The sequence below is a fragment of the Procambarus clarkii genome, chromosome 28 (assembly GCF_040958095.1).
Source record: "Procambarus clarkii isolate CNS0578487 chromosome 28, FALCON_Pclarkii_2.0, whole genome shotgun sequence".
NCBI lineage: Eukaryota > Metazoa > Arthropoda > Malacostraca > Decapoda > Cambaridae > Procambarus > Procambarus clarkii.
In genome coordinates this window covers 41,966,993-41,994,590 of record NC_091177.1, presented here as the reverse complement: position 1 = coordinate 41,994,590, position 27,598 = coordinate 41,966,993, and the positions used below count along the sequence as shown (strand labels likewise).

Here is a 27,598-nt window from a genome sequence, read left to right as displayed (position 1 = left end):
GGTGTGTGACCCAGGAGTGTGGGGTGGGGTGTGGTGTGTGACCCAGGAGTGTGGGGTGGGGTGTGGTGTGTGTGTGTGACCCAGGAGTGTGGGGTTGGGTGGGGTGTGTGTGTGTGTGACCCAGGAGTGTGGGGTGGGGGTTTGTGTGACTCAGGAGTGTGGGGTGGGGGGTTTGTGTGACCCAGGAGTGTGGGGGGTTTGTGTGACCCAGGAGTGTGGGGGGTTTGTGTGACCCAGGAGTGTGGGGGGTTTGTGTGACCCAGGAGTGTGGGGTGAGGGGTGTGTGTGTGACCCAGGAGTGTGGGGTGGGGGGTGTGTGTGACCCAGGAGTGTGGGGTGGGGTGTGTGTGTGTGACCCAGGAGTGTGGGGTGGGGTGTGTGTGTGTGACCCAGGAGTGTGGGGTGGGGGGTGTGTGTGACCCAGGAGTATGGTATGTGTGTGTGACCCAGGAGTGTGGGGTGGGGTGTGTGTGTGACCCAGGAGTGTGGGGTGGGGGTGTGTGTGACCCAGGAGTGTGGGGGGTGTGTGTGTGTGTGACCCAGGAGTGTGGGGGGTGTGTGTGTGTGTGACCCAGGAGTGTGGGGGGTGGGGGGTGTGTGTGACCCAGGAGTGTGGGGTGGGGGGTGTGTGTGACCCAGGAGTGTGGGGTGGGGGGGGTGTGTGTGTGTGTGACCCAGGAGTGTGGGGTGGGGTGTGTGTGTGTGACCCAGGAGTGTGGGGTGGGGTGGGGGGTGTGTGTGACCCAGGAGTGTGGGGTGGGGGGTGTGTGTGTGTGTGAGACCCAGGAGTGTGGAGTGGGGGGGGGTGTGTGACCCAGGAGTGTGGGGTGGGGGGGGGGGGTGTGTGTGACCCAGGAGTGTGGGGTGGGGGGGGGGGTGTGTGTGACCCAGGAGTGTGGGGTGGGTGGGGGTGTGTGTGACCCAGGAGTGTGGGGTGGGGGGTGTATGTGTGTGTGACCCAGGAGTGTGGGGTGGGGTGGGGGGTGTGTGTGACCCAGGAGTGTGGGGTGAGGGGTTTGTGTGACCCAGGAGTGTGGGGTGGGGTGTGTGTGTGACCCAGGAGTGTGGGGTGGGGGGTGTGTGTGTGTGTGACCCAGGAGTGTGGGGGGGGGGGGTGTGTGACCCAGGAGTGTGGGGTGGGGGGGGGGTGTGTGTGACCCAGGAGTGTACTCACCTAGTTGTACTCACCTAGTTGTGTTTGCGGGGGTTGAGCTCTGGCTCTTTGGTCCCGCCTCTCAACCGTCAATCAACAGGTGTACAGATTCCCGAGCCTATCGGGCTCTGTCATATCTACACTTGAAACTGTGTATGGAGTCAGCCTCCACCACATCATCCCCTAATGCATTCCATTTGTCAACCACTCTGACACTAAAAAAGTTCTTTCTAATATCTCTGTGGCTCATTTGGGCACTCAGTTTCCACCTGTGTCCCCTTGTGCATGTTCCCCTTGTGTTAAATAGACTGTCTTTATCTATCCTATCAATTCCCTTCAGAATCTTGAATGTGGTGATCATGTCCCCCCTAACTCTTCTGTCTTCCAGCGAAGTGAGGTTTAATTCCCGTAGTCTCTCCTCGTAGCTCATACCTCTCAGCTCGGGTACTAGTCTGGTGGCAAACCTACAAAGTGTGGGGTGGGGGTGTGTGTGTGACCTAGGAGTGTGGGGTGGGGGGTGTGTGTGTGACCTAGGAGTGTGGGGTGGGGGTGTGTGTGTGACCCAGGAGTGTGGGGTGGGGGGTGTGTGTGTGACCCAGGAGTGTGGGGTGTGGTGTGTGTGTGACCCAGGAGTGTGGGGTGGGGTGTGGTGTGTGACCCAGGAGTGTGGGGTGGGGTGTGGTGTGTGACCCAGGAGTGTGGGGTGGGGTGTGGTGTGTGACCCAGGAGTGTGGGGTGGGGTGTGGTGTGTGACCCAGGAGTGTGGGGTGTGGTGTGTGTGTGACCCAGGAGTGTGGGGTGGGGTGTGGTGTGTGTGTGACCCAGGAGTGTGGGGTGGGGGGTGTGTGTGTGGCCCAGGAGTGTGGGGTGGGGGGTGTGTGTGTGACCCAGGAGTGTGGGGTGTGGTGTGTGTGTGACCCAGGAGTGTGGGGTGTGGTGTGTGTGTGACCCAGGAGTGTGGGGTGTGGTGTGTGTGTGACCCAGGAGTGTGGGGTGGGGTGTGGTGTGTGTGTGACCCAGGAGTGTGGGGTGGGGGGTGTGTGTGTGACCCAGGAGTGTGGGGTGGGGTGTGTGACCCAGGAGTGTGGGGTGGGGTGTGTGACCCAGGAGTGTGGGGTGGGGTGTGTGACCCAGGAGTGTGGGGTGGGGTGTGTGACCCAGGAGTGTGGGGGGGTGTGTGACCCAGGAGTGTGGGGTGGGGTGGGGGGGTGTGTGTGTGACCCAGGAGTGTGGGGTGGGGTGGGGGGGGTGTGTGTGTGACCCAGGAGTGTGGGGTGGGGGGGGGGTGTGTGTGACCCAGGAGTGTGGGGTGGGGGGTGTGTGTGTGAGACCCAGGAGTGTGGGGTGGGGTGTGTGTGTGACCCAGGAGTGTAATTACCTAAGTGTAGTTACAGGATGAGAGCTATGCTCGTGGTGTCCCGTCTTCCCAGCACTCTTTGTCATATAACGCTTTGAAACTACTGACGGTCTTGGCCTCCAATACCTTCTCACCTAACTTGTTCCAACCATCTACCACTCTGTTTGCGAAGGTGAATTTTCTTATATTTCTTCGGCATCTGTGTTTAGCTAGTTTAAATCTATGACCTCTTGTTCTTGAAGTGCCAGGTCTCGGGAAATCTTCCCTGTCGATTTTATCAATTCCTGTTACTATTTTGTATGTAGTGATCATATCACCTCTTTTTCTTCTGTCTTCTAGTTTTGGCATGTTTAATGCTTCTAACCTCTCCTCGTAGCTCTTACCCTTCAGTTCTGGGAGCCACTTAGTAGCATGTCTTTGCACCTTTTCCAGTTTGTTGATGTGCTTCTTAAGATATGGGCACCACACAACCGCTGCATATTCTAGCTTTGGCCTAACAAAAGTCGTGAACAATTTCTTTAGTATATCGCCATCCATGTATTTAAATGCAATTCTGAAGTTAGAAAGCGTGGCATAGGCTCCTTGCACAATATTCTTTATGTGGTCCTCAGGTGATAGTTTTCTATCTAGAACCACCCCTAGATCTCTTTCTTTATCAGAATTCTTTAAAGATTTCTCACATAATATATAGGTTGTGTGGGGTCTATGTTCTCCTATTCCACATTCCATAACATGACATTAACATTAAATTCCATTTGCCAAGTGGTGCTCCATCTACTTATTTTGTCCAGGTCTTCTTGAAGGGCATGACAATCATCTAAATTTCTTATCCTTCCTATTATCTTAGCATCATCAGCAAACATGTTCATATAATTCTGTATACCAACTGGTAGATCATTTATGTAGACAATAAACATCACTGGTGCAAGAACTGAACCCTGTGGTACTCCACTTGTGACATTTCTCCATTCCGATACATTGCCTCTGATTATTGCCCTCATTTTTCTATCAGTCAGAAAATTTTTCATCCATGATAGAAGCTTACCTGTCACCCCTCCAATATTTTCCAGTTTCCAGAACAACCTCTTATGTGGAACTCTGTCGAAAGCCTTTTTTAGGTCCAGATAGATGCAGTTAACCCAACCATCTCTTTCCTGTAATATCTCTGTGGCTCGATCATAGAAACTGAGTAAATTCGATACACAGGATCTTCCAGATCGAAAACCATACTGTCTGTCTGATATTATATCATTTCTCTCTAGGTGTTCTACCCATTTAGTTTTGATTAGTTTTTCCAATACTTTCACTATTACACTTGTCAATGATACAGGTCTATAATTGAGGGGGTCTTCCCTGCTGCCACTTTTGTAGATTGGAACTATGTTAGCCTGTTTTCACACGTCTGCTACGATTCCTGTACACAGGGATGCCTGAAAGATCAGGTGAAGTGGAATGCTGAGCTCAGATGCACATTCTCTCAGAACCCATGGTGAAACGCCATCTGGGCCAGCTGCTTTGTTCTTACCGAGCTCCTTGAGCATTTTTTCCACTTCGTCTCTAGACACCTCTATGTGCTCTATGTTGTTCTCTGGAATTCTTATTGTATCTGGTTCCCTAAAGATTTCATTTTGTACAAACACACTTTGGAACTTTTCGTTTAGTGTTTCACACATTTCCTTTTCATCTTCCGTGAATCTATTTCCCATTTTCAACCTCTGAATATTATCCTTTACCTGCAATTTGTTGTTTATGAATTTATAGAATAGACCTGGTTCTGTTTTACATTTGTCTGCAATCCCTTTTTCAAAATGCCTTTCTGCCTCTCTCCTCACTGCCGTGTAGTTTCTCGCATCTTTGTATCGCTGGTATGTTTGGGGGTTCGGCCTCTTCCTGTATTGATTCCATTTTTGTGTCTTTTGGTCTCTAGCCCTCTCGCAATTTCTATTGAACCAGTCCTGTTTCCTAGTTCTGCATCTCTGTTTTGGTATAAATTTTTTTGTGCCTTTATCATATATTTCACAAAACTTGACATACATCTCATTCACTTCCTTGCCTAGCATCAAGTCTGTCCAATTATAGTCACTAAAAAAATTTCTAAGGTCACCATAATGTCTTCTCCTGAAGTCTGGTTTTTCAACTGCTTCAACCTCCTTATTTTCTTCCAGCTTATAACGCATTGCATACTTTATTCCCAAAAAGACATGGTCACTTTTACCCAAGGGAGGAAGGTACTGAATGTCAAATATCTCTTCCTCCTTCCTGGTAAATATCAAATCTAGCATGGAGGGAACGTCCCCTTCCCTCATCCTCGTAGCTTGTTTAACATGTTGATACAAGAATGTTTCCAGGATGAGGTCTACAAATTTACAGGTCCAAAAATCTTATGTTTTAGCATCATATGCTTCCCAGTCTTTGGATTTCAAGTTGAAGTCACCGACTATCAACAGTCGTGATCTATCGTTATCCGCTCTCGCTATAATCTCTCTCATTATTGTTATAAGACCTTCACGTTTACTATCTAGCTCCTCCTTTGACCATGTGCTGCTTGGCGGTGGACTATATGCATTTATTATCGTTAGTTTATCATCCTCATGGCAGATCTCTAGTGCTATTATGTTAACTTCTTGTGGATTGGCAGTCATTATTTCGTTCACCTTTAGGTGTTCTTTTACCACCACAGCAACACCACCGCCTTTCCTAATTTTTCTGTCCCGTCTCCAAATGTTGGGTGGGGTGTGTGTGTGACCCAGGAGTGTGGGGTGGGGGGGGGGGTGTGTGACCCAGGAGTGTGGGGTGGGGTGTGTGTGTGTGACCCAGGAGTGTGGGGTGGGGTGTGTGTGTGTGTGACCCAGGAGTGTGGGGTGGGGTGTGTGTGTGTGACCCAGGAGTGTGGGGTGGGGGATGTGTGTGTGACCCGGGAGTGTGGGGTGGGGTGGGGGATGTGTGTGTGACCCGGGAGTGTGGGGTGTGTGTGTGACCCAGGAGTGTGGGGTGGGGTGGGGTGGGGGGTGTGTGACCCAGGAGTGTGGGGGTGGGATGGGGGGTGTGTGACCCAGGAGTGATGGGGGACTGACCAGGATCCTGGTTTAACTACCAGGATCCTCTGCAGCTCCTCCAGGCTGCTACACCATGAAGTCTTCCTGGAGCACTTCGGTGCTTCACCACTTCTGCTAGGGTCCTCCACAGCTCTCCTGGCTGTTACACCATGCAGTTCCCTCGAGCAACTATGGTGCTTCACCACCTCTACAGAAGCACGTGACACTCTTCACTGCTTCTCCTCACAGCTCGAGGTCCTCTCCTCCACTACCTTGGAGTCTCATCAACTACTCCCTCTGTGCGCAACTTCGAAGTTCTCAACAACTTTTTCCCCAAAGACAAACCTGCAACCCATTGACACTCCAATAAAAATTTTTCCCCTTAACCCTTAATATGCTCGGGGTCTAATATCCTGCCATCCGCACAGGCGCATGTCATTTTGAAAAAAAAAAAATTTTTTTTTTTTGCTAATCTGTTAAGTTCTGTTCACTGATCACGGGAAAAATAAAAAAAAAATTCTATTGTACTTTTGTTGCAATAGAGCCGAGAAGCTCGGTGATGACGTCACAATCTGCATGTTCGCTCATGCAGTACACGCCCGGGAGGTGTTGCGCGCGATCCTCAAACAGCCAGAGTTGCCACAAATATATTTTCGTGCTATTTATTTACAATGTCTAAGTGCATTTTATCTAATTTTTTTTCACTAATTGTGTTTCAAATACTGTTTGAACATATTTTGTATCAATAATTGTTGCATATTTGAGTATACACAGGCGCACACAAATGTTTTCAATTACGGCAATATAATATGTCATTAGTCTATTATATTGTATGTTCTGCTTATATTTGTATATATTTACACACACGCACACGCTATCTGCTTATATGTTTACATATTTACACACTCGCACACGCTATACACACTTTGAAGCACACTTAGAAGATTTCTAGACTGTGGTAGTCATTGAAGCAGTCGACAGCACATAATGGGATACCACACGTTTCACACCATGTTTGCACAAGCTTCCGTTTCTTGTCTCTACGTGTCGTTGTTTTACACACCAAGCAATCACGTTGGGCTATTGCACGCTTCACACCAGGTGGCAAATACTTAAGTTTGTGTGCTAGGAAGCCTTCAGTGTGAGCGAGGCGTGGAGTACCAGCATGCTGCAACAGTGGGTTTATGATGGGCCGCTGAATACTTGGGACATCTTTTGCAAACTTTCCTAATAACTGTATTGCAGCATCAAATACAAAGTCACGGAAAGTGGGCTTACGTCCAGTTCTCACAAGGTACATGTTGAAACAGTTCAGCATGCTCATGTCCACAAGATGGAAGAACACTTTTTTCGTCCACCTACATGTCTTCCGCACACACTCTGCAGTGCCAATCATCATGTCTGATTTATCAATCAACCGCATGTTGATATTATAGTCTAAAACACAGTCTGGCTTATATAGTGGTGCGTTTGTTTTATGGCTCACTTTCCCACTGTTCACCATTGTTCCATCATGAATTGTTGTCAACAAGTTCACCTCTCTTTTGTCTTTCCACCGAACTGACAGAATGTTATCACTTTTCCTTCTCTGACACTCACCAACTGCAATGTCGTTGTCAAACACAGGCATTTCCCTTCGTTGTGGCTTTACTGTACCAACCAATCCGGTTCTATTTTCTAGCAAGAACCGAGCTAGCAAGGGACTTGTATAGTAATTATCTGTGTATAAAATGTGTTCCTTGTTCATCCACAGAGCCATGATGGTCTTCATTACACTCCCCGAGAATCCATGTTCGTCGTTACCGGGAATGTCTACATCACTAGCCGAGTACAGAATCATGTGTAACACGTATCCTGTCTCACAATCACAAGAACAAAAAATTTCAGGCCAAATCGGTTTCGTTTTGAGGGAATGTACTGTTTGAATGGAACACGTCCCTTGAAAAGTATGAGAGATTCATCAACCACCAGCTTCTGTGCTGGTACATAAAAATCTCTGAATTTTCCAATAACATCGTTCATGTAGTGCCTCACTCGCCACAGTCTATCATCAGGTGTTCGGTCCTGAACACTTCCAAAATGTAGACACCTGAGGAGTATCTGAAACCTGTCTCGTGACATATATTTCCCGAATAAAGGTGTTGGTATTGTCTTGTCCTTGCTCCAATAGTCATTTATTGCATGTTTGTGACAGTGCTTCATCAACAAACAGAGTGCCAAAAACACATACATTTCCGCCACTGTGGTATTTTTTCAACGCTGCAGTCGTGAAAATTCTGTGATTTCCCTCTCAATCAGGTAAGCAGCATGCAGGTTCGTTTGGTGTACAATGTATTCCATGAGTGGTTCATCATAGAATGCTGTAAAATATTCCATCTCAGCCATGTCCTCACCTTGATTAGGGAAAAGGTTTGTAATCCCTACATCTTTATCGTCAAAGTGAGGAATATTAGGAATAAAATCGTCACCATCACTCCACTCAAGTACACCAGGCGTCCTGCGAGATGCAGAGGAAAGACGGCGAGGAAGTGATGCATACCGGCGACCAGGAGCTGAATACCGTCTGCGAGAAGCACGGCGGCTACGTGCACGTGAGGTGGTGGGTGCACGTGAGGTGGTGGGTGCACGTGAGGTGGTGGGTGCACGTGAGGTGGTGGGTGCACGTGAGGTGGTGGGTGCACGTGAGGTGGTGGGTGCACGTGAGGTGGTGGGTGCACGTGAGGTGGTGGGTGCACGTGAGGTGGTGGGTGCACGTGAGGTGGTGGGTGCACGTGAGGTGGTGGGTGCACGTGAGGTGGTGGGTGCACGTGAGGTGGTGGGTGCACGTGAGGTGGTGGGTGCACGTGAGGTGGTGGGTGCACGTGAGGTGGTGGGTGCACGTGAGGTGGTGGGTGCACGTGAGGTGGTGGGTGCACGTGAGGTGGTGGGTGCACGTGAGGTGGTGGGTGCACGTGAGGTGGTGGGTGCACGTGAGGTGGATGCACGTGAACACGAGGGTCTTGGTCCCTCATGTGGTGCCATGCGGTGACGCTTGGCCGGGCGAGATGCTGCTGACGCGACAATTTCTCGCCCAGTTACACCACTGGTACCAGCCACAGGCTCAATAAAACTTTGATCTGAGTCACTAAGCCCAGAAAAGGAGTCACCTCCCTCTGACTCGTCACCCTCAAACAGAAAATATCCACAGGAACTGTGAGGTCGTGGTAGAATTGGGGTAGAAAATGGGCGAGGAGGCATGAGAGAGCGTATAGGCCTCGCCATGGCATGGCGGTCATTCTCACTTTCGCTGCTGCTGCTACTATCACCCGACAACTGTGTATAATCCTCATCATTGTCTGAATCGTCAAACACACTTTCTTCACCTTCAGAGAATAATTCGTGGGCTATTTGCTCTGGGGTGAGGGACTGAGTGGTGCGTGCCTGTGAGGCGTTTGACCGTGCGCTCGCCATGGTGACTCTTGCTAAACTGAGGCCTCCCATGCCTTCGGATCGTGAGCGGGAATTTTTTTCAAAATGGCCGCTGTTTACTAGAGCCCCTGGGCAGCGTATGGGACCCCCAGCTACACCGCGGGCCATTCAAATCGTGCGCGGTACCCATAAACTTCATATGAAGTGAAGCGCAGTTGACTGGTAAAACGATTTACACTTCATATGAAGTGATGCGTACTTTAAGGGTTAAACACACAAACAAAAATAACCACACAATATGTTTGCCTCCAACATCTATCTGCTCTCTACATACTGTGAGAGTGGACTTCCCCGTTTTGGGCTGGTCCATGCTCCGCCTTGCCTGGCGGTCCTCACTCACACTGGGAGGGTCCTCCGCCGTCAGGAGCTGGGCTCAATCAGTCACCTGCCAGCGCTCAGAGGAGACGGACGTCGCTCCGTCCTCCCGGACGTTCCTCCCTCTCCACTCTCTTATTTTAGGAAGAAAGGGCCGAGAGATTGCTCCTATATTTAGCACATACTATTCTGTACATTTCCGCTCTGGTTCTGAACTGGTTTGTTTTCCGAGATGCATAGATTTAGTTCTGCCTGACTAGGTAAAGGGTTTAGACTTCTGCCCCATTTGCAATCTGGATACCCTGCCCTCTCCTAATCTTTAGCTGTGCATTTTTGTATTCTGTTTTTTAACGCCTTCAGTTTGCCTCCTAGGACCCTTTTTTTCTGCCCTGTTGTTATATTCCTAAATTAATTCTCTTCACCTTGAAACATTTATGGGCGTGATGGGGTGCCATCTAATGTTTCTAGTATGAACACTGATGTGTTCATACTGATGTGTGAACACTAAATATTAATTTAGTGTTTGTTGCCTTTTTGCCGTACATTATAGTTTTGTTACTCATCTTTTAAAGGTCCTACAAAGTCCTTTGTTATGGTTTTACTGTACTTCTTATTATACCTCTTATTATGGGCATAGAACAAATTTGGATCTTTGTTTTGGGCAAGTTTTCTTTCTAGTGCCTTTTAGCTGATCTGATTCCCTAGGTGGCCGAGTTTAGTGCTCTCTTATATATATTGCATAATCAATGATATCCATCGTGAATTTATACGTACTCAAGAGGTTCCTCTTAGTTATCAATATTTGTTTTACTGCCCGAGTCGTCTATCTAGTTCCCTTTCAGTTCTTCCTCCTTTTTGCCACATACTTTTGAACACGTTTCGTAATGATCTTAAAGTTTTGCCAAGATGCTTCCATGTCATGTTCCCCTATTAGCTCCTTCCAAGAGATGTTTGCAGTTCCTCTCTCATTCCTTGATAATCAATTCCATGGTAATCTAGAAATTCATCATCATGAACCTTTGTGGGTTTTTATATTTGTAGTTTTTAAAATATGGCGATCACATGAGGGGTTAGCTTTTCCCCTACCTGAATTTAATCAGTCATACAGTCTTCTGATGTTTGCACAAGATCTAGTACAGTATGCTGTTACATGTGGGCTCTACCACATGCTGTGTGAGAGAGAGGAGTCCTAAACCAGATCTAGCAATTGTTCTCCCTCTGCTTGTGATGTTAGATTTACTCAATCTATGGTCTAATGGGTTAAAATCCCTCATTATTAGGGTTTGGGTTTCCTGATGCCACTTTGATCACATTATGCAGATCAACATCAGATGCTGCTGCTGTGTCAGCAACAGTGTATGAATGTGGAGCAGTGTATGCTGAACATACTTCACACATTCTCTTGTGCTATTTACACTTACAAAACATTTTTTCCTGATTCCTTTTCCTGACATAACATTCTAATCCTAATTTGAAATTCTTGCTTGATAGATATAATAACTCATAGGCATGACATCAGAAATAAATATCTGATTTTCCTAGAGTCAGACTGAACCTGTGCAATCACACTATGCAAATAAAAGGACCCAGTACTAGGATATGGAGCTCACTCTCTAAAGAATTAAAAAATTGTTCAACCTTTACTTTATTCAAACATAGAACCAAAAAGTACCTTATTTCATCCTCATAGTTTACCAACTTGTGCTACTCTCACTGTTTTGTACTAACCACTTAGACAATTTAGTACAGTACTTAAGATATGCATCATCATCATCAGTATAATAAATTTTATAAATTTATTTAGTAGTTGTGTTAAATTCAAATTGTTACAATGTTCTGTACAGTGGAACCTCAGTTTACAAAAGCCCCGGATTACGAATTTTTCAGTACTGTATACAAAGTCAATTTTCAATTTGACTCGGTGTATGAAGGTTGCCTTGGTTTACAAGTTTGTTGATACATGTATGGGTCGAGTGTGTGGTTTCTGCTCGGCACACGGGGCGATGCATGCTCAGTTTACCAGTGTATCCTGCCTAGTGACGACCGCATTTGATTTCTATATTTTTTTTCTTTCTCTCCTGAACATAAGTTCTTATTATATATCATGTCATGGGTGATATATGTTGCCTCACTACAGACAAACTTAGGGAAAAACAAGTGTCTATAGACAGATTCTTAGTAAAACAAGCAAGCAGTGAGCCACAACCAGGTCCTAGTGTATACCTGCAAAATATAGGAGAGTACCACAAAAATGTCATCTTTGCCTGATGTTATAATGGAAGGGGACTTCCCTATCCAAACACTAACACCTCTCCTCCTCCTCCCCCCCCACCCCCCCACCCCCCATCATCATCATCTTCCATACACCAACAACGGTCCTCAAAGGTAAGGTATACTGTAGTAAAAAATAGTAGTATTCTGTATAAAATGTATTTTGAAGTTAATATTTTTGGGTGTGTGTGGAACGGAATAATTAAATTTATATTACCTGTATTATGGGAAAAATTCATTTCGGTTTACTAATTTTGGGTGTATGAACCGTCTCTTGGAACGGATTACATTCGTAACCCAAGGTTCCACTGTACCTATTATTACATTTATTGTTAGTTTTTTTTTTAATTTATTTTTGTTTTATTAAGAAGCTTAGGTGTACACAGTAATGTGCTGCTATCCTATTCTATATGAAAGGTTACAAAGTGTAGATCAGAAACTAGTCATAAGTTCATCTAATATCCCCATATCACAGGATAATCAGTCATGCATGGAATTAGGAGAGAACATGAAATGCAAGGCTGATCTGTTAGTCTGCATTAGCAAACTAAGGGTAGAGCACATGAATACTGTATTTTCAAATATAAGCGAGTGTTTGATATAGTTAGAGCTCAAAGTACCTCATACCTATGGTCTGAAGTTATTGATAACAGGGCACTCACTAATAGTCTTGGAGTGTGTGTCCCAGCTCTTGTTCACATAGTTTACTTTTGAAATGCTCATCTTTGGCGGATGCCTAACCTGCAGCCACCTGCCACAGATATCAATATCCCAGCCTAATTTTGGCAATTACCATGTCACTGTTTAGTGGATGTTTTACGCTGCCTGTTCATATAATTCTGGGTTCTAAACGTGTCATAACTCTTTATGCTCGTGCTTTCTGGTCTTTGAGCGTTGGTGACTTCTCTTATCATCCCTATTGTTAGCTTAAGGACCTGCCTGAAGCACTGTGCATGTTAGTGACTTGGCAAGGATGTCTCACGTCACTGTTATAAAGTAGAAAACTATTATGCCAAGTACAACTAAATTATGTTCAAGGTTCTTGGACCTGAGAATGGCCGATGCCAGTCCTTACTTAAAAGCATCTATAGCAACACCCCATTCGATTATATGTATCTCATATGCCAACCCGTTCTCGCAAATTTAATAAGTCAATATTGACTTATTAGTTGCGTGCATAGGTGACATACTAAACATAATAGTTTCCCTTGAAAAGCTTCATAGAAAACACCGACCTTACCTAACCTACATAGTATGTTAAAATAAGCATCTTATAGCTTCGTAATTACAATTGTTACTTAACCTATTATAGGTATATGTTAGGTAATAATTGTAATTACGAAGCAATAAGATGCTTATCTTAACATACCGACCTTACCTAACCTACTTAGTATGTTAAGATAAGCATCTTATTGCTTCGTAATTACAATTATTACCTAACCTATACCTATAATAGGTTAAGTAACAATTGTAATTACGAAGCTATAAGATGCTTATTTTAACATACTATGTAGGTTAGGTAAGGTCGGTGTTTTCTATGAAGCTTTTCAAGGGAAACTATTATGTTAAGTATGTCACCTATGCACATATTTAATAAGTCAATATTGACTTATTAAATTTGCGAGAACGGGTTGCATATGCACCATCTATAGATTAGTTACTGGTTCATTATTTACATATCTTGTGCTCAGTGGAAACAAGATCCTTTGAAAAAGTTACGTATTCTTGTTGGGTTGAAAGTAGACCAAATTGTGTTCCAGCAGTGATGTGATGGCAATCAAGAGGCCACTTGGAAAGGAGTGTTTCATTCCACTCGGTGCCATGTCAATGACAAATTTATAGCTGGTAGCATTCCCCATAATGAAAGTTAATTATTCTTTACAGACAAGATGGAGGGAGTGTATGGAAGCAGTACTTGGCCGAGCTGTAATGTGGAAGTAGAAGGCAAAGTATTCAACGATGCAGTCCATGGTGCAATCACTCTCCCTCCACTGTGTGTCAGGATCATCGATACCCCACAGTTTCAGCGACTCAGGTAATGGCATGTGGGGAGTGCCATGTAAGGAACAGTAGTGGGGGAGTGCTATGTGGGGAGTTCCAATGTGGGGGGGGAGTGCCATGTAAGGAATGGTGGTGGGGGAGTGCCATAGGGGGGTGCCATGTGGGGTGAGTGCTATGTAAGGAACAGTGGTGGGGGAGTGCCATAGGGGGTGCCATGTGGGGAGTTCCATGTGGGTGAGTGCCATGTAGGGAACAGTGTTGGAGTAGTGCCATGCAGGGAGTAGTGATGGAGTGCCATGTGTGGAAGTGCCAGTTAAATGCTCTGTACCTCAAGGTACACTCCTTGCACCATTGCTGTTCCTTATTCTCATATCAGATAGACAAAAATACAAGTCACAGCTTCGTGTCATCCTTTGCAGATGATACAAAAATCAGCATGAAAATTACCTCTGCTGAAGACATTAAAAAACTACACAGACAGACAATATAAAAGTTTTCGATTGGGCAGCAGAAAATATGATGTTTAACGGTGATAAATTCCAGGTACAGTACTCAGATACGGCAAAAATGAGGATCTGAAATCCCTATACAGTGTACCTGGAATACAGGGTACAAAACACAATCGAATCTACCCATAGTAGGAAAACAGCATGTTGAGGATTTGGGAATGATGTCCGACGACCTAACGTTTAGGGAGCATAACCAAGCAAGCATTGCGTCAGCCAGAAAAATGATAGGATGGAGTACGAGAACCTTCAAGTCCAGAGATCCCATCGCACTGGTTGTACTCTACAAATCACTTATCCCGTCTTGAGTACTGCTCAGTACTTACTTTCCCCTTCAGAGCAGGAGAGATTGCTGAAATAGAGGGAATACAGAGAACACATACATACTCATAGACGAGATAAAGCATATAAATTATTGGGATTGTCTCAAAGCTCTCCAAATGTACTCACTAGAAAGGAGACGAGAGAGATACCAAATAATATACACATGGAAAATACTGGAGGACCAGGTCTCAAATCTACACAGTAAAATAACAACATACTGGAGTGAACGATTTGGAAGAAAATGCAGAATAGAACCAGTGAAGAGCAGAGGTGCCATAGGCACAGAGAACACTGTATAAACATCAGAGGTCCGCGGTTGTTTGACGTCCTACCAGCGAGCATCAGAAATATTGCCGGAACAACCGTGGACATCTTCAAGTGAGAACTAGATTTTCTTAAAGGTGTGCCTGACCAACCGGGCTGTGGTGGGTATGTGGGCTTGCGGGCCGCTCCAAGCAACAGCCTAGTGGATCAAACTCTCACAAGTCAAGCCTGGCCTCGGGCCGGGCTTGGGGAGTAGAACAACTCCTAGAACCCCATCAAGCAGGTATCAAGCAGGGAATAATGGTGGAGTAGTGCCATGTGGGGAAGAGTGGTGGGGGGAATGCCATGTGGGGGAAGAGTGGTGAGGAGGGGGAGGGTGTGGAATGATTAGTGGGGGGGGTGTGCGTGTTTGGAATGAGTGGTGGTGTGTGTACTCGCCTATTTGTGCTTGCGGGGGTTGAGCTCTTGCTTTTTGGTCCCGCCTCTCAACTGTCAATCAACTGGTGTACAGGGTCCTGAGCCTACTGGGCTCTGTCATATCTACACTTGAAACTGTGTATGGAGTCAGCCTCCACCACATCACTGCCTAATTCATTCCATTTGTCAACCATACTGACACTAAAAAAGTTCTTTCTAATATCTCTGTGGCTCATTTGGGCACTCAGTTTCCACCTGTCCTCCCTAATGCATGTGCCATTTGGGTTAAATAGTATGTCCTTATCTACCCTATCAATTTCTTTGAGAATCTTGTATGTGGTGATCATGTCCCCTCTAACTCTTGTCTTCCAGCGACGTGAGGTTTGACTCCCATAGTCTCTCCTCGTAGCTCATACCTCTCAGCTCGGGTACTAGTCTTGTGGCAAACCTTTGAACCTTCTCCAATTTAGTCTTATGCTTGACTAGATATGGACTCCATGCTGGAGCTTCATGCTCAAAGATTGGTCTGACATATGTGGTATACAAAGTGCTGAATGATTCCTTACATTAGTTTCTAAATGCTGTTATTATGTTGGCCAATCTGGCGTATGCCGCTGATGTTATCCTCTTGATATGGGCTTCAGGGGACTGGTCTGGCGTGATATCAACCCCCAAGTCTGTCTGTCTCTCTCTCTCTCTGACTCTTGAAGAATTTCATCTCCCAAATGATACCTTGTATCTGGTCTCCTGCTCCCTACACCCATCTTCATTACATTTGCTCGAGTTAAACTCTAACAACCACCTGTTTGACCGTTCCTTCAGTTTGTCTAGGTCTTCTTGAAGCCTCAAGCTGTCCTCTGTTTTAATCCTTCTCATAATTTTAGCATCAGCAAACATTGAGAGGAATGAGTTTATACCCTCCAGGAGATCATTTATGTATTTCTGAAGCAGGATAGGACCGAGTACAGAGCCCAACCCGTTCTCGCACTTTGTTAGTCAATATTGACTTATTAAATACGTGCATATGTAACAATTTTACAATTACTTAACCTATACCTATAATAGGTTAAGTAAGGTGTGTAATAACGAAGCAATAAGATGCTTATCTTAACATACTAAGAAGGTTAGGTAAGGTTGGTGTTTTCTATGAAGCTTTTCAAGGTAAACTAGTATGTTTAGTATGTGTCATATGCACGTATTTAATAAGTCAATATTGACTATATGAAAGTGCGAGAATGGGTTGCAGAGCCCTGTGGGACTCCACTGGTGACTTCACGCCAATCTGAGTTCTCGCCCCTCACTGTAACTCTCTGCTTCCTATTACTTAGGTACTCCCTTATCCACTGGAGCACCTTACCAGTCACTCCTGCTTATCTCTCCAGCTTATGCACCAGCCTCTTATGGGGTACTGTGTCAAAGGCTTTCCGACAGTCCAAGAAAATGCAGTCCACCCAGTTCCTTCTCTTTCTTGCTTAATCTTTGTTACCTGGTCATAGAACTCTATTAAGCCTGTAAGGCAAGATTTACCCTCCCTGAACCCATGTTTGCGATTTGTCACAGTCCCTTCTCTCCAGATGTGTTACTAGGTTTTTTTCTCACGATCTTCTCCATCACCTTGTATGGTATACAAGTCGAGGACACTGGCCTGTAGTTCAGTCCCTCTTGTCGGTCACCCTTTTTATATATTGGGACCACATTAGCCATCTTCCATATTTCCGGTAGGTCTCCTGTCTCCAGTGACCTGTACACTCTGGAGAGTGGCAAGCAAAGTGCCTCTGCACACTCTTTCAATACTCATGGTAAAATCCCATCTGGACCAACAGCCTTTCTCACGTCCAGATCCAACAGGTGTCTCTTGACCTCATCTCTTGTAATTTTGAACCCTTCCAAGGCCCCCTGGTTTACTTCCCCCTCTCCTAGTGCAGTAACCTCACATTGTTCAATTGTGAAGGCCTCCTGGAATCTCTTGTTCTTCACACACCTCTTTGTCATCCTCTGTATACCAGTCCTTGCCTGTTCTAAGTGTCATTACCTGCTCTTTCACTGTTGTTTTCCTCCTGATGTGACTATGGAGTAGCTTTGGTTCGGTCTTGGCTTTGCGTGCTATATCATTTTCATAATTTTTCTTTGCTTCTCTTCTCACACTAACATACTCATTCCTGGTTCTCTGGTATCTCTCTGCTTTCTGGTGTCCTGTTATTTTGGAAGTTCCTATATGCCCTTTTGCTCATTTCCTTTGCTTCCATATATGCAATATTAAACCATGGATTTTTTTGCGTCTTTTGCCTCGTGTAATTACCCAAGTGTAATTACCTAAATGTAGTTAAAGTATGAGAGCTACGCTCGTGGTGTCCCGTCTACCCAGCACTCTGTCATGTAACGCTTTGAAACTACTGACGGTTTTGGCCTCCACCACCACCACACTTAAATTGTTCCAACCGCCTACCACTCTGTTTGCGAAAGTGATTTTTCTTACATGTCTTCGGCATCTTTGTTTAGTTAGTTTAACCCTTGTGTTGCTCAGGGCTATTTGGCAATTGTCACCTACAGGCGTGCATAACCAAAAAAAAAAAAAAAATTCTTCTAAACCTGTTAATTTGTGTTCTCTGATCATGGGAAAATTAATAAAAAAATCATAAGTGGCATATTTTGCCCGCTATAGGGCGGGGAAGTCTGGCAAAAAAACAGGCGCCGACTCATCATGCGTCCCAAATGTTCTGCTCCGCCCCAGCAGTCAGGCAGGAGCAGCCACACAGATAATTAATTACCTAATTATTTTAACGTCTTGGATTTTTTTTTTTTTTTTTTTTTTTTTTTTTTTTTTTTTTTTTTTTTTTTTTTTTTTTTTGCTGTAATGTTATTCAATTGTGTGTAGTGTGATATATTTATATAATAAATGTATGAATCATTGCTGTACACAAAATTATGGTGTGCATATTGTTGATTCAATTATGTTCGTCAAACAATGAACAAATACTTTGTCGGTTTTTACACTATATACACAGGTTACGTACAAGTATCTGCATGTTTTGTTCACCATAACGAATCACTAAGTTGGTATAATGAGTCAAAAAGCAGCGAGGTGTGACTGCCACACAACAGCCAGTCACTCGCTGTCACTCCCTCAACACCTCACTCGCCCACATTCTCCTCCCACCATACTGTTTTTGCTTTTATTCACTATATACAGACGTTTATGTAAGTATCTACATTTTTTCTTCACCACAACTGTACAACTAAGCTGATATAGTTAGTTCAGGCGCTAAGAGATGTCGCTACATACAGTCAGCTGGCGGCTGCTTCCCTCACGCATTCAAGGTCAGATGCACTAAAATTTCTCCCCCCAACAATACTGTTTGGTGTTATTACCCTATATACAGATATTATATATAAGTATTTGCATTTGTGTTCACCATAACGAACCACTAAGTTGGTATGCTGAGTGGCAGCGGCAGCCCGCCACTGGCTATCACTTCCTCCCTCACCTCACCTCACCTGACTCGCCACCATTCTCCTCCCACCGTATTGATTTTGCTTATATATACAGATGTTATATATAAGTATCTGCATGTTTTGTTCACCATAGCAAATAACTAAGCTGGTATAGTGAGTCCAGACAGTAAAAGGGGATCACACACAGTCAGTCAGCAGACAATGCTACCCCCCCTCTCCCACCAAGATTTCTCCTCTCACTACAGCGCTAATTATCGCAACAATCCTGCTATTATCAGAATCCTGGTAATTTTTATCAGTCAGGGGGGTCTATTGTAATACTATCATTGCTAAATAATAGCATGTACATATATATTATGGCATTTTTAGGCAATGCTGTGGTCACAAGCTGAACAGCAGTGCTGTGAGCTCATGCTGCGTGCGTCAGCCCTGGTGGCTCACTGAGTACTGAGGACCTCACATCCGGGAATGAGGTCCACGAAAAAAAAAAATAGCGTCTGTTTACAAGAGCCCTGATGAAGGTGAGGTGAACCCCATGTATCTGCAGGCTGTTTAAATCTTGCATAGTACTCCAAAACGTCATATGATGTGATGTCATAGGAATTCTTATTGTGTCTGGTTCTCTGAAGATCTCTCACGCGCGCGCACACACACATGCCCACAATATGGTTTTCGATCTGGAAGATGCTGTGTATCGAATTTACTCAGTTTCTATGATCGAGCCACAGAGATTTTACAGGGAAGAGATGGTTGGGTTGACTGCATCTATCTGGACCTAAAAAGGCTTTCGACAGAGTACCACATAAGAGGTTGTTCTGGAAACTGGAAAATGTTGGAGGGGTGACAGGTAAGCTTCTAACATGGATGAAAAATTTCCTGACAGAAAAATGAGGGCAGTAATCAGAGGCAATGTATCGGACTGGAGAAATGTCACAAGTGGGGTACCACAGGGTTCAGTTCTTGCACCAGTGATGTTTATTGTCTACATAAATGATCTTTCAGTTGGTATACAAAATTATATGAACATGTTTGCTGATAATGCTAAGATAATAGGAAGGATAAGAAACTTAGATGATTGTCATGCCCTTCAAGAGGACCTGGACAAAATAAGTATGTGGAGCACCACTTGGCAAATGGAATTTAATGTTAATAAATGCCATGTTATGGAATGTGGAATAGGAGACCATAGACCCCACGCAACTTGTATATTATGTGAGAAATCTTTAAAGAATTCTGATAAAGAAAGAGATCTAGGGGTGGTTCTAGATAGAAAACTATCACCTGAGGACCACATAAAGAACTTTGTGCGAGGAGCTTATGCCACACTTTTTAACTTCAGAATTGCTTTTAAATGCATAGATGGCGATATACTAAAGAAATTGTTCTCGACTTTTGTCAGGCCAAAGCTAGAATATGCAGCGGTTGTGTGGTGCCCATATCTTAAGAAGCACATCAATAAACTGGAAAAGGTGCAAAGACATGCTACTAAGTGGCTCCCAGAACTGAAGGGCAAGAGCTATGAGGAGAGGTTTGAGGCATTAAATATGCCAAAACTAGAAGACAGAAGAAAAAGAGGTGATATGATCTACGTACAAAATAGTAACTGGAATTGATATAATCGATAGGGAAGATTTCCTGAGACCTGGAACTTCAAGAACAAGAGGTCATAGATTTAAACTAGCTAAACACAGGTGCCGAAGAAATATAAGAAAATTCACTTTCACGAACAGAATGGTAGATGGTTGGAACAAGTTAGGTGAGAAGGTGGTGGAGGCCAAGACCATCAGTAGTTTCAAAGCGTTATGACAGAGTGCTCGGTAGACGGGACACCACGAGTGTAGCTCTCATCCTGTAACTACACTTAGGTAATTACACTTAGGTAATTACCAGTTGATTGACAGTTGAGAGGTGGGACCAAAGAGCCAGAGCTCAACCCCCAACAAACACAACTAGCTGAGTACAAATGTTTGAGGGAGGTGAAGGGAATGAATTAAAGGACATACCCATTACATTCAACACAATCGGGAAGACCATTGACAAACTAAGACTAAAGCCCCAGGTGTGGTTGGACTTCAATCCAAAGTGGGAAAGGAACAACTGCATACCACTGAAACCACTTTTCGGTAAATCCCTGGACCAAGAGATTGTTCCCCCTGTGCAGGTATTGGAAATCTGCAAATGTTACCCCAATTTTCAAAAAAAGGCAGAAAGAGCTCGGCAGAAAACTACCGTCCAATCAGTTTGATGTCACACATCTGCAAGATTATAGAGAATTGTAAGGAAGGAAATCATACATCATCTCGGAACAATGTTGTAATACCAACGCAACACAGCTTTGTTAAAAATAGATCCTGCGGTACTAACCTGATCACACTTCTGGGAACGGTAACTGGCTATTCAGACAAAGGACTTCTGGGAGATGTTGTTTACAAGAACTTTGCTAAAGCGTTTGACAAGGTACCACATGAGACTGCCAAGGAAATTATGGGCAAATGGATTAGTGGGAGAATACTGAAATGGATAAAACAATGATTAAAACAGAAAACAAAGGGTCATGCTAAATGAGGAATGAATCTGACTGGGGGAATGTGTTAGTTGGGGTTCCACAGGGGTTCATTTTGGGGCCAACCCTTTTTGTCATATATATATCAATGACATAGATAAGAATATTACAAATCACACAATCAAATTTGTAGACGACACAAAGATCTATGGTAAAGTGGGAAGTGAAAGTGATAGTGATGTAGAGACCTTACAAAGAGATGTACAGTACATGAACTCCACAAATGGTCAGATGACTGGCAAATGCTTTTCATTCTGCAAATTTTTTGGCCCCCCAAACACATTAACAATAGTTTTAAAATATTTCACTACTGTATTATAATAATTGTCATAAATATTAGAATTTGCAATTCTGTAGTTAAAAAAAAAATAGCCTTGGCTAATCTTCTGATTGCATAACAGATGCGTATGCTAAATTCTAGCATACTACAGAGGACCACTTGCTTTGCAAAACCTTCTGGGATGAGACCCATCGGTTACCATATAAGTTCGTAAATGAGAAATGTAGGAAAAAAATTCAAAGGGAAAATATTGACAGGTTCATATCATAAATGTGACAGTATTTTGTTTGTACTCGCCAATAAAAGAAATCCTGATCCCCTTACGTTGATGTAGCATAGTTATTTACATAGCAGTGGTGGTGGTGGATGTTAGTGGTGTTGGATTGACTGAAGTGGAGAATAATGGTGATAAGGTAACCTCAAATGTTGATGCATTTGGGTCAACATGTGATGAGTCAGGTGCAGGTGAGGCAATGCCAGCTTTCTTGTAGGCCTTTGCAAAAAGACACTTTAATTAACATTTGTTTCATTCCCTTTGAACTTTTCAAAAACTTCATATACAAATTCTACTGGTCATTCAGTCACAAGTCAGTCAGGCAGGCAGGCATTCACAGTCACCAGTCAGTCATAACCAGTCAAAGGATGTTGGGCATTTACAGTTGTGGTAGACCTGGTGCAGGACTTCAACAACTGTTACAGTTTGTAAACCACTCGAGCCTGATGTCTACAGAACACCGTTATGTGTACTCTCAAACCCAAAGTACCTTCTTGTATACCAGTCAGTCAGGGCAGTCTTCCTCCAAGGCCACCATCTGGTAGGAAGGTTGCCGAGAATCTGAACCGTATTAATACCCATCTACATGTGCCTGGAGTGGTGGGGTGATGGGGAGGGAGGGAGGATATAGCAGGGATGGGGGAGCTGAGGGGATGTGGTGGATTATCACAGCTAGTCTGTGATAGTCCACCTGCCCGCCCGAACTCGCCTAAACCCGCCCGAACTCGCCTAAACCCGCCCGAACTCGCCTAAACCCGCCCGAACTCGCCTAAACCCGCCCGAACTCGCCTAAACCCGCCCGAACTCGCCTAAACCTGCCCGAACCCCAAGCCTGCCTAACTGCCACGAACCCACCCAAGCATGCCTAAGCCCGCCCAAACCCACCCCACCCAAGCCTGCCTAAGCTCACCCAAGCCCGCCCGAACCCACAACAAGCCCGCCTACCTGCCCGAATGCACCCCTATGCCCGCCCACCTGCCCGAATGCACCCCTATGCCCGCCCACCTGCCCGAACCCACCCACCCCTTGCCCGCCCACCTGCCCGAACCCACCCACCCCTTGCCCGCCCACCTGCCCGAACCCACCCACCCCTTGCCTGCCCACCTGCCCGAACCCACCCACCCCTTGCCCGCCCACCTGCCCGAACCCACCCACCGCTTGCCTGCCCACCTGCCCGAACCCACCCACCGCTTGCCCGCCCACCTGCCCGAACCCACCCACCGCTTGCCCGCCCACCTGCCCGAACCCACCCACCCCTTGCCCGCCCACCTGCCCGAACCCACCCACCCCTTGCCCGCCCACCTGCCCGAACCCACCCACCCCTTGCCCGCCCACCTGCCCGAACCCACCCACCCCTTGCCCTCCCACCTGCTCGAACCCACCCACCCCTTGCCCGCCCACCTGCCCGAACCCACCCCTTGCCCTCCCACCTGCTCGAACCCACCCACCCCTTGCCCGCCCACCTGCCCGTACCCACCCACCGCTTGCCCGCCCACCTACCCGAACCCACCCACCCCTTGCCCGCCCACCTGCCCGAACCCACCCACCCCTTGCCCGCCCACCTGCCCGAACCCACCCACCCCTTGCCCGAACCCGCCCGCCCACCAGTCAGCCACCAATGTATCCATCCACACTGAATTTTCCCAGCCAGTCCACCACTTGCAACCCGTTCTCGCACTTTCGTACAGTCAATATTGACTTATTAAATAAGTGCATATGTGACATACTAATTTATTGTGAATATTTTAGTTTACCTTGAAAAGCTTCATAGAAAACACCGACCTTGCCTAACCTTCTTAGTATGTTAAGATAAGCATCTTATTGCTTCGTAATTACAATTATTACTTAACCTATTATAGGTATAACCTATTATAGGTATAGGTTAAGTAATAATTGTAATTACGAAGCAATAAGATGCTTATCTTAACATACTAAGAAGGTTAGATAAGGTCGGTGTTTTCTATGAAGCTTTTCAAGGTATACTAATTTATTGTGAATATTTTAGTTTGTTACATATGCACTTATTTAATAAGTCAATATTGACTGTACGAAAGTGCGAGAACGGGTTGCAACCCTAGTCACCCTCCCTGCCCATGCACCTACCCACCCCGCCTTCCGTCCTGTTGGCCACCAATCCATTCACCTACTTGCCCACCCAAAACTGCCAAGCCAAGCCAGCCACCCCACCAGCCAGCCCACCCCACCCATACCTGCTCGCCTACTAGCTAGCACGCCTGCCCACCAGTCGGCCACCAATCCATTCATAAAGTTATGCCCACCCACTTGCTAACCCTGCCTGCCAGCCATCCCATTTCCCATAGGGAAATTTCCATTCCCATAGGGTGCCTGTCAGCTGGGTGGACAGCCCTTCGGATTCGTAGTCTGAGGTTCCGTGTTCGATCCCCGGTGGAGGCAAAGACAAATGGGCAAAGGGTTTCTTTCACCCCTGATGCCCCTGTTACCTAGCAGTAAATAGGGACCTGGGAGTTAGACAGCTGCTACGGGCTGCTTCCTGGGGTGTGTAACAAAAAGGAGGCCTGGTCAAGGACAGGGCCGCAGAGACGCTAAGCCCCAAAATTCATCTCCAGATAACCTCCCCCTCCCCACCCTCCCTGCTCACCCATCCATCCACCAGTCAGCCATCACTGACACAATGTGTGCATTTGGAGCAGACATGGTGAATGGATGTTCCTAGATTGTGCAGATATATCCAAGTCACGGAATGAACACTCCAGCCTTGTGACAGAATCAAAACAATGGGCCGTGAATCTGTGACGTCACTGGATAGAAGGCACTGGTGGCACCCAATACGGTCAGTTTGCAAACTACGCCATCTCCCAAACCACTCTTGAGTTGGCGTGAGGCCTGGTGGACCGCTTCCTCGCTTCCCAAACTTAGTTCGGGAAGCGTGAAACCCCAACCCCGATTGTGAAACTGGAACTTTTGCATAACTTAAGTTTGCTAACCAAGTGGTCCTCTGTATACCAAATACATTTTTTTCATAAAAATTTTCATTTTTAAAAACTACACAGCAAGTTTTTAATTTTATTGGCTTTTGGAAGAATTTTTGTTTGTTTTGAAGTGGAGTTTTGTGGCTACTATCCCTGTGTATTACTTGCATGCAATAAAGTTCTTAATATATATGTTGGTCTGCAAAAAGCTAGCTCTATGTATTTGTTAAAGGGTCATTCCTTCTCAGATCACCAAAAAGTCACCTATGGCTCCCACTCGACCCTCTCCAAATGCCATGAAATTTTGTAGTAAGATAGCCCTAGACTCCAAATGACACTTTGCAAAATATTAGAGCTCGATCTGCTTTAGTTCTTAAATAACATGTCCATATTCAATGGGCTCTCGTCCTGTTAATGTGCAAGTACCACAAAAATGACCAACTTTGACCCTTTGTTAAATCCCTTCTATTGCCTGTAGAAGTGTGAAATTTGACATACCGGGACAACTTTTGGTGTAGAATAACGTAGTGTAATCGAAAAAGTAGTATGGGTGGCCATTCAACTATCCATCCATGCTAAAATCACTGCCAAATTTTGTCGCGAGAAATTTGAACACTGATTTGGAGACCACTTACTCGTCAGCAAAAGGTCTAAACGCCATGATCTTTTGCAATGATGTATAACAAACACAATATTATGCAGTGATGCAATAGCAACTCTGTTGTATCCATATGTCCAAAGGTGGCCCACTAGAAAGTTGGCCAAAAAATTTTTGTGCAAAACTAGCCAACTTTCAAGGCAAAATATCTCAATATGCGTCATTCCCAATTTGGTTTTGAATGACACCATTGGATAGAGCAGATTTTTCTGTACAAGAATAACTTATATTTAGGTTGGGATCTGAATTCCTAGTTCAGCCAGAGGACTCTGAAAATGACATACTTTGGTGCAATATCGAAAAAATCAAATTGTGATTCTCCCTCTTCTTTGTGCACTGATTATGACTCTTTTTCTTTCTGGGACACATTCGACTAAATTCTTCACCCTCAAAGAACTGTACTACCCTTTCCTTCACTTCCTCAGGAACTGACTTGCCCTGCATTTTCTTAGGAATTGCTAGTATTCCCTGTTCTTCTTTCAGCTTCCTAGCTTCGCGAACCATGTATTCTGAAACTTTGAATTGTCCATTGTCTTTTTGATAGACCAGCTTTGTGGCACGAGGGTTAGGATTTGTATTTTTTCTTGGCGCTTTGCTACATGGAATTTTAGCTTCATTTCTTCAATGAGTTTGTTGTAGTCTTGGCAATTTGTGCACTGTTGGCTAGAGCTTGGTACCAACAGGTTTTGGCTATCAATATTTCCAATTGCAGCAATCTGCTCGGCAATTATTTCCTGTGCTTGACTAATCTTGCGCTTTGCATAACCATGCTTATCCCTTGCACTAACATGTTGATATTTAATAGGTGAGATGCCTAATACTGATAAACTTGTGTTTACATTTTCACAGATTTCCATATTATTAGCAGGGCCATCAGATTCGGTAGAGCTGGACTCGCTCACCTGCTTACTGTTGAATTCCTTTCTGCATGATGTGCACAACTTTTGGCCAGGCTTAACACTGACTTTCAACATATGACATTTTCTCTGCAGTAGCTACTGTGATTGGTCGCAAGTCTTTTCGCTTTACATGGCATTTCTTCTTGAAGGGATTGCAGCAAGTTTTTTGCAAAAATTCAAATTTCGTCAACAGCAAAGCTTCATGATAGAGGCATACTTGAGATTCTCCATCCAAGTTCAGTTCACTTTGCTTTGCTATCAGTTTTTGATCTTCTGCACTATACTGTTTTAGAAACTTCAAGCCTTTGTTGGGAGTGTAGGTTGTCAAGTAACATTCACAAGAGCCACGCTCATGGCTAGCAATAACACATGGCAATAAACCAATGGAATCTTGATTTATGACGTATCTGCAATCGAATTCAAATAAAATTATTTAACTGAATGCAGTAATTTCAAGTGAGACCTGTAATACATTAATATTGCTTTTTATTTATTTGTGTATATATTGCAAGTAAATACACAAACAAGTAAACAGCAATGTTTGACCTGCTGACATGATACTACAAAGATGTAAAGATAAATATAGAACAGGAACCAAAAATAGCACTGATTGTTTAATAATAATTCTGAATCCCACCCAAAAATGTTCTACCCAATGAAGCTTAAAATTTTTCCAATCAGTTTGGATATCAATTTGCTAGCAGTCATGATCAGTGCACGAAGAAGATGGAGAATCATAATTAGATTTTTTTCGATATTGCACCAAGGTATGTCATTTTCAGAGTCCTCTGGCTGAACTAGGAATTCAGGTCCCAACCTAAATAAAAGTTACTTTTGTACAGAAAAATCTGCTCTATCCAATTGTCATTTAAAACCAAATTGGGAATGATGCATATTGAGCATTCAACTAGCCTTAAAAGTTGGCTAGTTTTGCACAAATTTTTTTGGCCAACTTTCAAGTGGGCCACCTCTGGACATATGGATACAACAGAATTGCTATTGCATCACTGCGTAATATTGTGCTTGTTATACATCGTTGCAAAAGATCATGGCGTTTAGACCTATTGGTGATGAGTAAGTGGTCTCCAAATTGGGGGTCCAAATTTCTCCCGACTTACTGTTGTATTCCGCACCAAAAGTTGTCCTGGTATGCCAAATTTCACACCTCTAGGCACTAGACGTGATTTGATAAAAGGTCAAAGTTGGCCCTTTTTACGATATGTCCGCATTAATGGGATGAGACCCCATTGAACATGGACCTATTATTTAAGAACCAAAGCTGATTGAGCTCTAATATTTTGCACAATTTCATTTGGGGTCCAGGGCTACTTTATTACAAAATTTCATTAGATTTAGAAAGGGTCGAGTGGGAGGCCTTTGGTGAATTCACATGGAATGACCCTAAATTA

At 44.8% G+C, this 27,598-nt stretch overlaps 1 protein-coding gene across 8 annotated transcripts in view; it reads left to right on the top strand.

The window, feature by feature from the left end:
* The window catches only part of LOC123755066 (deoxynucleoside triphosphate triphosphohydrolase SAMHD1), a 134,884-nt gene that overhangs the window by 6,663 nt on the left and 100,623 nt on the right, over nt 1-27,598 (top strand). For all 8 annotated transcript variants that reach the window (XM_045737537.2, XM_069332952.1, XM_069332950.1 and 5 more), the window contains exon 2: nt 13,484-13,634. In XM_045737537.2, the coding sequence (XP_045593493.1) occupies nt 13,489-13,634 (146 nt within the window). In that variant the 5' untranslated portion in view covers nt 13,484-13,488. The remainder of the gene's footprint in view (nt 1-13,483; nt 13,635-27,598) is intronic.